Here is a 13,493-nt window from a genome sequence, read left to right as displayed (position 1 = left end):
AGGAACTGATAATATAATAATTTAAAAAGGCAGATAATGTCTCCCCTTCCGGGAACTTCCATTCTGAGAAAAAGGAAGAATAGTCAAACAATAAATACATAAACAAGATTCTGCTAAGTATTTTGAGGAAAATAAAATACGAGTGGGTTAGGGGGAGCAGAAACTACTTTAGCCAGAGAAATCAGAAAAAGGTTACCTAAAGAAGTGGCCTTTCAGTTGAGCTAAATCATGAAGATGAAGTAGGAACGAACAAGTTAACCAATCACAAAATGCTCAGAAAGCATTTATTCTACATACTCATCTTTCCAAAGTTTCAGATTTTGGCCACTATTCTCTGTATTGTTAAAGGGTTTTAGATAGTAAATTCCTTGACTATTCCCTTCAAAATCACAATATCTTTCCTCCTTCAGATAGAATACGTAAAGACACAACCCTCCTCAGCAAGTAAACACTCAAAGAGAAAAGGAGATAGAGCTCTTCAAAGCAATTCTTATCTATTAACATGTAGCAAATATGCCTTAGTCACCGCTTTCCACATTAAATGTTTCTGCCTGAGAAAAGTCTAAACTTTTAAGATCATCAAAGAAATACATAGAAAACATATAGACCCTGGGAGCCACCTAATCCTGCCTCAGTTTGGGTGTGTCTTCTCCTTCAACATTCATTTCTGGCTGCTGTGAGTGTAAATGCATCTTTTCTCCATTACTTTATACTCAACTATCTGGTTGAGAGAGAAAAAGGCACCATGACTTACCTACCAAATAAAGTATTCTACATGGATTTTTAAAGAATTTGCTTCAAACCAGTCTTTTCATTTACTGGTGAGGTCTGTGGCTTTGTTCTAGAATGGTTGAGGTCAGAGTTTGACCTCAGATAAGTAGGAAAATACAGTAAATACATCCCTTGAGATTGTAAACTAGAGTATTCAAAAATAACAGGTTTGCCTCACCACTGGATGAGAATGAGGCTTAGCCACATTATAAGCCCATGTTTTCCTATTTTTTGGCAATACCATTACATGCACACACACAAAAATCTATCACTAAGCACTGCTCAAAAACATTTACTGGGTACAAAAAAATCTGTGTGCGCTCTAAGAATTCTCCTTGGACGATTTACAATCTAGTAAAGAAGGTAAAACATGCACTCCTAATGTGACAAATGTGCTTACAAACACCCTAATAGTAAATGGGATTACTGTAAATAAACATTAAAATTACATTTTACCAAATTACATGATCCTGAAAAGACAATTTTAAAAGTTATTTAAATGTGTAAGACAAGTTAAAGATCAAATTCAATGTCACACAATAAGAATCATGACAATTCTATACCATCTCTGAAATGTGTTCATATAAGCCTTTGCATTAGTATAACTCACAAGGGGTCATGTACTATCTAACTTTAAAAGAAATTATGGCTCTGAAATTAGCATTCAGCCTTGAATCACTCACAATTAAAAATGAGTAAAACTTTTAAGACCAAATGAATATATAAAAGTATTGGGTGGCCCAAAAGTTCGTTCGGGTTTTTTGTATGGGTTATTAACGTTACAGAAAACCCCAAACGAACTTTTGGGCCGCCCAATAATATATGCTTGCTGAAGAAATTTTATGCAGAATCATATTATGAGAATTTAGGTACCTAAATTTAAGGTAGACTCAATCCAGTTCTTTGTATAAATTTTTTTTGAAGGAAGTCTTCTCTTTAATGAAGGTAATTCATTTAAATTGAGAAAACTATTTTTAAATTTAAAAGCAGGTTAAAAACCCTTTGTTTTCTATTTACTATAATATTTGAAGGTTCATTTAAACTAGCCAAAAGTTTACTTGATTTTTTGTTTTTAAATATTTTACATTTCTAGCTAAACTACTTAAAATTTCTAAATATGTTGAAACTTATTTGGAACACAAAAAAGTCATTTCACATATTTAATCAAATCTAAGATGCATATTTCATCACACTTTAAGGTTTCTGAAATTACGAAATGTTATATTTTCTGTCCCCTCAAAATCTATTATCAAATTGATGGTGTGTCTTTAAAAATCTATGTTATCTTAAATTTGTGAAGGTACTAGCAAACATTTAAAATTTCTGTTATTGTATAAGGGAGGAAAAACATTTTCACAATGGTCAATTAGCCTGTAGAACTGAAGATGGTATTATTCTAATGACTTCAAAATTATTCAATTTAGTTTCGATAAATAAAAGAACAACTTGATTTTCTGAATTATTAGAACAGGAATGATAAAAAATCACATAATACCTTCAGAATATGAACCAGCATGAAATTTCCAAAAGGTATGCCTACATTGTCAATTCTCAATAATGTCCCCAGTCTTCGCATTCTTTGAAACTGAACGGTCAATTTTCTCATTACTACTGTTACTTATGAACAAATAATCCAATTGTTAAAGTATACATTTTTCCCACTGGTAGAACTAAAAAAAATGTTTTTGTTTTTCTAAAAACTGCATATTTGGATGATAAAATGGGGGGGTTGGTTTCCTAAAATGTTTATAGTATTGTTATTGTTTAAACTGTATCCAAAAATCTAGTGTTTTTATAAACAAGAGTTTAAGCTGTTTTCATTTTGGAAAAGTATATCATTTTTATTTGCTAAAAATGATCCTCATTTAAAAGAAAAAGCTGCTAACTCCTAAGTTAGGGAAAGGTTATAACACCTAAGTTAGGGAATAAAGATAATGAACGAGGAGAAATAGTATAAAACTTAAGTGTTTATTCTCAAGATAATTAATATTTTGCAGGGGGGAGGGAATGAGTTAAGGTCCTTATTAGGAACATCAATCATGATGCTGGTGATCTGTATCTACAGATACAGGTAAAAAGGTATTAATACAAGTTATATGTTGTAAGACAAAAAAATCAAATGAGTAGTAGCCATTTAGATACTCTTGTAAACACCCTCCTCCTCAAATTAGTTGTTTAAAGCTTTTTACTTCCCTTGAAAAAATGGAACGAAGCATGCGAAATTCAGTGACAATCAGGAAAAAGGAATATAACTGACTTTCTAAATAACTGAAGATGAAAACAAAGAATAGAGTAGTAGTTTTCCCAAGTAGTTTTTTTTTATTCTCTAGACATTTTCTTCTTCATTTCAACAATTCTCACAGGCACCTACAAGTACCAAGCAATAGTATGTAAAAATGAATAAGACACGGTCTTTACCCTCAAATTTTATTAAGCAATATTGAGACCTACAACTCCCTACAATCTAGTACTAATTCCATAAAGAGGTAAATATCCTTGGGGAAAGCATATGTTTAATCTTTGCTAACCCAGATAATTCCCTTTAATAACAATTAACAGTGAGAGAATACTGGGAATATGGTAGTAATGATGGTACAGTTTTCAGATCTCTCAAAATTCCCTCACAAAAACACATAGAGCACCTAAAAAAGTAGGACCAAAAGCTCATACTCATTATCTATCACAAAAATAGATGTCACAGTATCTCTGAGAATGCCAGAATATAAGCAAGTAAAAATAAACCAAGAACAGTCTCAAGATCTGCATGGCATCAGAATCTGGGCAAGAGGAAAGATGAAAGCAACAGGGTATCAGACAGACATGAGAACTCCAGAACAGCTAACAGATACTCACCAGAGAGGTCAGCAGGCCAATATGAGGACAGCAAGTAAGACAGAGGAGCCTAACATTCTAATAAGTACAAGTGGTCCTCAGTAGGGTATCAATGGCCCAGGATACACTGGGTCCAATAAACTCTAAATACTTTCAAGAGAAATCCCCACATTGAGGAGAAAAAGCTGAGAACAGAGTCCAAATTGACCAAGCCAGAGACAACAAAACGAGGAAGGAAAAGAAGATCAAGTCAAAGTGAAAAAAGGGAACAGAGTCAGAAAATCTACAAATGTTGCCACATCCTTCTAATCTGACAGAAACATTAAAGCACTATACAATCATGAGGGGGAAAAAAACTGCCTTAAATCACTCCTCCAGTTAAAAAGATCAAGAAAACTAATTTCACATAAAAACAAATAACAGTAAATTATGTCAAATGCTATGCAATGTTTTATATAGATAGATAGATAGATAGATAGATGGAACAGTATGACAGCCCTACATAAAATAAAAGCACAGCAGAAATATATATTTTAAAAAGAAGTTTTAAATTCTACCCTTGTATTTCAAACTGAGTTAAAAGACATTATGAAAGTGATAAAGGAGATTACAGAACAATATGAATCATAATTAGAAAAACTCAGAAATGATGCGAGAAATTTCAGAAAAAAATTTTAACAGAATAAATCATTTCAGAAATGATGACTAAACTAAAAAGAATATAACATTAAATAAGCTAAACTGAAAATACCTTAGGAGAACTGGAATAAGAGAGGAAACACATTTTAGATCAAAAAGAAATGAAGAAAGATGAAAAGGATTCAAGAATAAAGGGTAATACTGAAGACAGAGAGTAACCAATAAACACATAATAAGAGTCATCAGAACAAATAAAACATAGTAAGAAAATAAAACAAGTATTAAATTTATAATTAATAAAAACTCCTGGGCTTCCCTGGTGGCGCAGTGGTTGAGAATCTGCCTGCCAATGCAGGGGACACGGGTTCAAGCCCCGATCTGGGAAGATCCCGCATGCCGCGGAGCAACTAGGCCCGTGAGCCACAGCTACTGAGCCTGCACAGCTGGAGCCTGTGCTCTGCAACAAGAGAGGCCGCGATAGTGAGAGGCCCGCGCACCGCGATGAAGAGTGGCCCCCCCTTGCCACAACTAGAGAAAGCCCTCTCACAGAAATGAAGACCCAACACAGCCATAAATAAATAAATAAATAAAATTTTAAAACGGTCACCTAGCTTTAACAATGATTAATTCATAGTCATTTTTAAAAAAAAAACAAAATTCCTTGACATTTAGAAGGAGGAATTGAAACTATATATGTATATTAAAGGACACATTGGAAATCTAGGGAAATCAACCTAGAATGACCAATACCAGGACATATTACAGTAAAATTATTTGACTTTAAAGAATAAGAAATTAAAAGAAGAGTAGATGAAATTAAGCAATACTTCATAATAAAAGAAAATGGAATAATATATTTAGATACCCATAAAAAGAATAAGGAATCTCTTAATGAACCACTATGGAAGGGCCTCCAAGAAATATGCTTCAAAAAGGAAGGAGGGGTCTTCCCTGGTGGTGCAGTGGTTGAGAGTCCGCCTGCCGATGCAGGGGACACGGGTTCGTGCCCCGGTCCAGGAAGATCCCACATGCCACGGAGCGGCTGGGCCCGTGAGCCATGGCCACTGAACCTGCACGTCCGGAGCCTGTGCTCCGCAACGGGACAGGCCACAACAGTGAGGGGTCCGCGTACCGCAAAAAAAAAAAAAAGGAAGGGAGGAGGTGAATTTTTTAAATAAATAACAAAAGTGCATTTATTTAGTACACTACCATCTGTTTACAGGCATTCCTCGGAGATACTGTGGGTTTGATTCCCAATCCACAATACTAGCCATCATCTGAGTCTTCAGTGAGTCCTAATCTTTTGGCTGGTGGAGGCTCTTGCCTCAGTGTTGATGGCTGCTGACTGATCAGGGTGGTGCTTGCTGAGGCTGGGGCAGCCGTGGCAGTTTCTTGAAATAAAGCAGCAGTGAGGTAGGCCACAACGACTGACTCTTCCTTTCACAAATGATTTCTCTGTAGCATGCAATGCTGTTTGATAGCATTTGACCCACAGTAGAACATCTTCCAAAATTGGAGTCAATCCTCTCAAACCCTGCTGTTACTTTACCAATTCAGTTTATGTAACATTCTAAATCTGTTGTTGTCATTCAACAATCTTCACAGCATCTTCACCAGGAGCAGATTCCATCTCAAGAAACCACTTTCTTTGCTAAACCAAAGAAGCAACACCTCATCCTTTCAAGTTTTATTATGAGACTGCAACAATTCAGTCACATCTTCAGGCTCTTCTTCTAATTCTACTTCTCTTGCCATTTCCACCACATCTACAGTGACTTCTTCCACTGAAGTTTTGAAACCAAAACATAAAATCTTTATTTTCCTTTCATTTTCCCCCAGGGCTTTCTCAGAATATGGATAATCATTTTTAAAGACAGGTGAATAAATAGGATATCTTCAAGCTATGTGTAATTTGTATTTCTTTCAGTATTCTCTACTACTAAGTAGGACTTCAACTACATTTTGGGTTAGTTATGCAGAACTGGTTAATTCCTCACATACCAGGTTATCAAGTTAAATGCTCAAGGTATCAAGACATTGCTCTAATGCCATAAAGCATAATTACTACAGTAGTCTCTGGCTAAGGGCCCAACTTTCCAACACCTGACTAGTATTCACTTTAAAACAGTACACAAAAATATTGAGAATAGTATCTATTCAAAATGATGTAATGTAACCTTTGAAATCAGCAACAGAACACAGGTAATACTCTGAAGCAGTATAAATACATTTATGAGATCAATTTAAAGTCCTCTGAAACACTGTGTTTTCACATCACTTTTTTAAAATTAAATTCTCAAACTGAATAATCAACATACTATAACTAAGAGACATTTCAATAGGAAATGGCATTTGGAAGCACAGACACAACCTTTAAAAAGTTTGTTCAGGAAATTCCCAAAACTAGCCATAGCTACCAATACCAACAACTATCAGAGATGATAATTTAACAATCAGCTGCATCTATTAATTAAACTTGTTAAAATGTGGCCACAGTATGAAATGTACAGTGTGAGAAGCTTCCAAGTCTCTTCAGTGCTCGTCACAGGTGTGGATGTACTTGCTATGAGTCAGAGACAAAAGACAAAAGAGATTGGAATCCAAGATGTACTAAGAGGAGCTCTCTATTCATGTTTCCTGAAAAGTTCTTTAAATAGCTACCGCTGACACATGGAGCATGATTCACTTTTCTTCCTCTGCTTAGGCTCACACCCTGAATAGCACAGGAAAGGAGAGGTAGTGCACACCCCCACTGTACTGCAGAGTTCACGGTATTCCTTATTTCCTTCTGTTATGGGCACATTCACACCGCTCCACCTAACCTGGTAATTAGACCATACCACATAAAACCACACTGTTAGAATTCTCTAAAATAGTTAATATTGCTCTTTTTAAAAAGTTTTAAGGGTTTTACAAACATTCCATTTATTAATTACTCCATCTCGTGTCAGATTAAAATATTGACAAAGGCACACCCAACACTGGTCTAAGCGGAGGTAGATTTCTTACAAAATTGAAAATTCGAGCACTATATTTTGATACCATGTGAAAATACTTGGATTTTTCATGGTGATGAATAGGTATGAATTTTGTTTGCTTTTTTTTCTCTGTATTGTCCACGTTTTCCACAATAAACCTATTATTCTTATAAATATACAATCATACTAACATTTTTTAAGGAGAAAGGCTTCTCAGTCAATTTAATTCAGTCTTATCAGGACTAATTTTTGTACTCCTGGATATTTTGCTTTATTTAGGATACCATAGAGAGGCAGGCACCAATATATTATCCCTGTCATCAAAAATAGCAGAAAACTTTTTCTATTTCATTAAGCTCCACAAATATTTAGAAGACCCGTATGCTATATATGTCTTAATATAAAAAAGATGTGGATTGCCATAGTCTACAGAAAATACATGATAAATATATTGACTTTCAAATATCTGAGGGATGACTTGCAGACCATAATTCAAGCAAGAAATTTAATATATATTTTCATGATTTAAAAACTTACTTTTGCTAAAATTTCATCCTACATATATTTAGCATAGAGTGGCCTCCTTTGATACTCACAAATTTAATCACATCTCTTCTTCCTAAGAAATTATTAGATACAACCAACTTTGTACCAGTTTTTAAAAAAGGCTATATACCCAGAAAGAAATGAATTACATAAAGGTCAAACAGTGACGGTCAAGATTTTCTAAATTCTAATGATCAGGTACAATACAATTTAAATATATTTATTAAAAATACATTTCCAGGAAGTCTAACACATATACCTATTTATGTACAAACTTGGTAAGTATGAAGTAGATATAGAGATTTATGGATTATCTCACAAACTGAGTTATGCATATTTTTATTTTCCCCTCTTCTATCTACAAGGACTCTATGAGTTGATTACTTAAGCTGTTTTCCTTAAAAACTTTACTCAAAATACCTGCTTTAGATTAATGTATTTTAAGCTTGAATTAATTTTCTGCTGTAGCTACAATAAAGAATATTTAAAATTTAAAATGTTCCTTTTTATTTCACTTCTAAACTAAGATGAAATAGATGCACTTCTCCCTATTTTTCTCAAGAAGTACAGCTAAAAGACCTGGACATTATCTTTAAAACAAATGTAAGAAGACTGCAAAGGGGGACAAGAAAGCAGACCACCTGCGGACTTGAGGAACCAAGGAATGACACAGCAGCAAATTTTGTGAGTTTTCTTTTAGCCTCCTATATCCCAAACTAGGTACTGGAATGACCAGCAACCAGGAAATTCCAATGGGCACAAACACAAACAGCCCCAAGGAAAGCTATCCCCCTCCATCCAAAGGTCCACAAAAGGGGCAACCTAGCAGAACAGATAACTGGTAGATAATAAGTGCTCTATGAGAGCCAAACCCCACGGGAAAAAAAAAAATGTGATCCCATCTCCAGCTCTATAAGCAAAGGCCAAAATGCTAAACCCAGACTCTACCCTCACCCAGCAGGTACATAGAAACTAAACAGTGTGCCTGCCTTTGAGTTCAATTTGTCTATTAGACCTCCTAGTACACTTTTCTATCACTTATTTGGCCAAGGTGATAAAATACTCCCTAAGTTAGTTTACTCTTTTTTCCACATAGTATAAAAAGGAGAGAGGTCCTTTTTGGTACTGAAGTAAAATCACCTAAAAAATGTTTTCTTGAGACGTACTGTTTCTAGTAAAAGGAAAGTATTTTTAAATTGAATATTAGTTTTTAAGACTCAAGTTGTTACTCTTAGATTACCACTATTAATAGTAAAAGCAATAAGACAACAATGATAATGTCACTAGGCGTTTACATTGGTTTTCACTATGGAAAGCTCAAAATGTTGTATACCAGGTGTTAGATGGTCTCTCAGGTATGTTATTGTTCCCATTAACAGATTCAGAAACCGAATTTGCAAAGGTATCTGTCTCACTAACGGGCCCAGAATAAGTCACTCAATGTAGAGAGAAGAAAACACAAAGTTCCAGTAATCAGTACTGAACCTTCCAATAAGCACCCTAATTCCAAGTATGGAGCTATAAATGTGGCTGTACACAATGTAATTAGCCCTTGGGCAGCAGGGTGCGTTATATTAGTGAATTCATTCATTCATTCAGGAGTATTAATTGAGCCCACATTACATGCCAAGTATTGCTCTAGGCACTGGAAAGTTCCCAATCTCATGGAGCTTACACTCTGGTGAGGGTAAAAGAACAAATAAACAAATCAAAATAAAATAACAATTGTTATGAGGAGGGGGGAAAAAAGCAAAGAAAGGGGGCTAGGGAATGCTGAGCATGTACACAGGTTCTTATTTTCTATAGCATAGTCAAAGAAAGCTTCCACAAGAAGGTAGCATTTGAGCAACTTTCTAAAGGAAACTAGGGTTCACTGAGAGTTGTTAAAAAGTATAATTTTCAAAAAGTTAAAATGTGACTCATATAAATATAAATGAAACACATCAAAGACTTATACTACTCTTTATTAATATAAGAATCATTTATGTTAACAGAAGGAATCAGATGTTAAGACTGGTTCAAAGAACATTTGAATAGGCATACGAATAGAAATTTTAAATAACGGAGTGTTAGACAAAGCAAGAGTGCTAGATGGAGATAATGTCTAATGAATGTCCTACAGGGCAATAAACACTATTCTTTGAAATTCTAACAGAGAGATATTATTTGCACCTCTCCTGTGAAAAAAATTAATTAACGTGTAATGTCAATACAACTGAGACTTTTAATCAATAGTAAACAGTGAGTCACATTCACAGTGAGTACTACATTCTTTTAAATAATCCTTGAGTAGGTCTAGTAAGTAATGCCCTCATAGGACACTGAAAGAACATACTGCTCACCATTTTCCTTGTTTTCAAGTTTTACATTTTTTAAACAAAGCCATGCAGATATCTGCAGGAAGAGCATTCCAGTCAGAGAAACTGAATGAATCACAAACTGTTTCCCTCCACTCACCACTCCAACAGGCAAGGAATGCCCTCAGTAACAGACTCATATATTCGCCTGGACCTTATTATGAATTCAGTGTAAGTAAATAGCTGGGGGCGAACTGGAAAAGTTGGAGAAGCCAGAAGATTTACACTGAAAGGAGAATGATAGTTGAGGTTGGGAAATGATTTGACTCACATTTTTTAAAAACACTACTCCACCTGCTGAAATAAAGACTCATTAAGGGAGAAGAGCACGGGTAGAAGCTAGAAGGCCACTTAGGAGACTATTAAAACGATCTAGGCAAATAAACAAGTAAATACATAGTTTGTCAGATGTGAAAAGTGCTATGGAGAAAAATAAAGCAGAATGTGGGAAGGCTGGTAGGGGATGTCAGCATTGTTTGGAAAGGTCTCCCTTGATAAGGTGATTATGTACACGGAGACCTGAATGATATAAAAAAGTAAACAATGCAGAAAATTGAGGGACGAGTGCTCTAGACAAAGGGATAAAGCAAAACGATTGAAGAGAAAGAATCAGGTAAAAGACAGGGAGGAGGAACACAAAAAAATGGAGGGCCTTGCAAACCATTTTCAGGACTTACTTGACTTTTAGTTTGGGTGAGGTGAGAAGCCATTGAAGGTTTCCAAGCAAAGAAATGACATGAGCAGCTTTAACTATTAAACAGATCACAGTGGCTGTCATGTGGAGAATGGTCTGTAAGTGGGCAATGACAGAAGCAAAAAAGATTAGAATAGAAGATACTTCAGTATTCCAAGGGAGAAATAAGGATGGCCTAGAATAGGTTGGCAGCAGTGACCATAATGACAGTCAAAACCTGGATATTTTGAAGGTAGAGCCAACAGGTTTTGCTTAAGGAACAGACATGGGGTAAGCACAAAAAGGAATAAATGTGGGTTTCAGCTTTAGCAACTGGAAAGACAGAACTGCTATTTCCTGGGATGGGGAAGACTGCAGAAGAAACAAGTTTGTTAAGGAAATTTGAGGAGAAGATGAGGTGACACTGATTACAAACAATTTATGAAAAAGGTTAAATATCTCAGTTTGGTGTTTATACGATTCTAAGCTCTTTTCAAATGTAATCACAATAAGAAAAATTGGAATGTCTAATTTCCAAATTGAGAAAATCATCAGAAACAGAATATTTTTCGCCAGGCTGAGTCTGAATCAGCTAACCTGCATGGCCTCTCAGGGATTCGTGCTCCTCAAAATGGCATTTATCATTAATTTCACACATGTTAGTCAGTATTTTACATATTTAAGCAAGTATCTGATGCTTCGTTCATAAAGTTTTCATTGATCACTTTTTGAAGTTACATTACATGCTTCATCAAAAGGCCTACATACTAAATTTATAATTCACTGTTTTTACCTGAAGTTCTTTGTATCTATCTTGAAAAGAAACGGCCTCTTGCTCTTTTTCTTTAAGGAAATCTTTTTCCAAGACACTATGTTTTTCCATCAATGATTCCACATCCTAAAAGAAAAAAATCCAAGCATAAATTTTGTAATATTTAAAGGCATAAAATATATTCAGTTTTTTCAATGAACATATTTAGAAAATATGTGGTAAGGAAAGAACCCACCAGAAGTATGGTTTTCAAAGTTCAACAATATTATAAAACGTATGCTTCACTCTCATTCCCAGACCAGTATCAAACACTGCTATAACACTAAAATTATTCATGCTAATAAATAAATAAAAGCATCTAAACTAATTATAAACAACACTCTACCTATACTTTCTATAAATTTGCTAAGGTCTTTTTATAGAGATATTTGTAGGAAACAGAAATGAGAACACATAAATAATTTACTAAAATAGCTGTATTTCTAAGTAATCTTGTCAAATATCCCATCATGTCTGACTTCTCATAGGGACAAATGAATATTACAGATCTTCTAACGTACATAAGAAATACAACACTACCTGCTTTCAAAGTAAATAAAAATAAACCAGAAGGAAAGCATTCATTAGCGAAAAAAAAAATCTAGTAAAAGATGTTCATATCTTTAAAAGTACACCTTTAAAACTAGAAATTTCTTATCAAAGACTTTCGTAAGAGATGAGCTTGTATGACTGATTTAAACCTACAGCCAAAGAGCATAATAGCTTTTCCACTGCTGAATTTTTAATCAGAAGTTGGGATTATATCATATTTCCAGTATCTGCAATTCAAACATTTATTTTTTAGGCAAATGTAAATATACCTTTTTAATTCTCTGTTTTTCTTCTTCAGATACTTTGAGTTTCATCTCCAGACTTGAAATTTTCTGCTGAAGCTGTATGTTTGATACATTAGCTCCAGGATCCTCAGAATCATCCACAAGAGCAATTGTTCCATTACTTTTCTCCTCAGTTAAACCCAACGGAAAAAGTGAGATATCCAGATGAGTGTGTGTTGATTGCTGAATCTAAACCACATTAAAAAAAAAAAAAAAAAACACAAGAGGGGAAAGTTCACACTGCACCAAGAAGGAAAACATCCAAAGGGCACCAGAAACCACATTTGGAAATTAAGTTGTAGCAAAGGTTCCGAAATTATTTCACCCTTTAAGTAAATCTACAGAAGACCTCAAACTATTACAACAACCTGATCTTTGCAATAAGAAACAAAATTTTCTGTAAACTTCAGAGTTTAAAGCATTTATTATTTTCCAAGCAAAGCATTAAAAACTTAAAACTTTTTCTTGAGAGTGTATATTAAGTATAAATACATCTGATACCAGTTCTTGAATTTACACACACTCAGAATTTGTTTATATACTAAGTTATAAATCAGATTTTAAAATTTATCAATAGCCACTAATTGATCATCACTTTCTAGTAAAGATAACGGGTGACTCAAGATTGTATACAGCACTTTGGAAATCTGGAATAACTCCAGTGTCTAGCACAAGGCCTGGATCGATAAATATTTGAATGAATAAATGCTATGACCGCTGTGTTTTTGGTCTTATTCTAAAATTGAAATGAACACTCTAATACTTGAAAACATATGGTAAGCTTCCCTGAAAAGAGAAATCGTTTTTTTGTAATTATTTTCCTTTTTGAAGTTCACGATCTGCAATGCAAAACTAAGTCAACTTTAATAAAACATATTTGGTTTTCAAACAGTATTTTGGTAACTAACACTGCTTAAATACCTTGCAATTGGGCCACAAAACAAACACAGTATTCAGTTTTTAAAATTCTAGATATTAACCTCAAAGTTAGAGTATCTACAGGAGGGGGAAAAAAATGGAAATCAGGAAATCTTCAATTAAATCAGTATG

General features: G+C 34.4%; 1 protein-coding gene across 4 annotated transcripts in view; it reads right to left on the bottom strand.

Annotated features, from left to right (window-relative positions):
• Positions 1-13,493, bottom strand: part of CCDC91 (coiled-coil domain containing 91) — a 378,567-nt gene that overhangs the window by 236,164 nt on the left and 128,910 nt on the right. For all 4 annotated transcript variants that reach the window (XM_024733359.1, XM_024733361.1, XM_024733360.1 and 1 more), the window contains exons 5-6: positions 12,429-12,632; positions 11,590-11,694 (exon numbers count right to left, since the gene is read on the bottom strand). In XM_024733359.1, coding sequence (XP_024589127.1) covers positions 11,590-11,694; positions 12,429-12,632 — 309 coding nt within the window. The remainder of the gene's footprint in view (positions 1-11,589; positions 11,695-12,428; positions 12,633-13,493) is intronic.

This window comes from Neophocaena asiaeorientalis, unplaced genomic scaffold (genome assembly GCF_003031525.2).
Source record: "Neophocaena asiaeorientalis asiaeorientalis breed wild unplaced genomic scaffold, Neophocaena_asiaeorientalis_V1.1 scaffold150, whole genome shotgun sequence".
NCBI lineage: Eukaryota > Metazoa > Chordata > Mammalia > Artiodactyla > Phocoenidae > Neophocaena > Neophocaena asiaeorientalis.
Note: the sequence above shows the minus strand (reverse complement) of the source record. Positions and strands in the feature narration are given on the sequence as shown.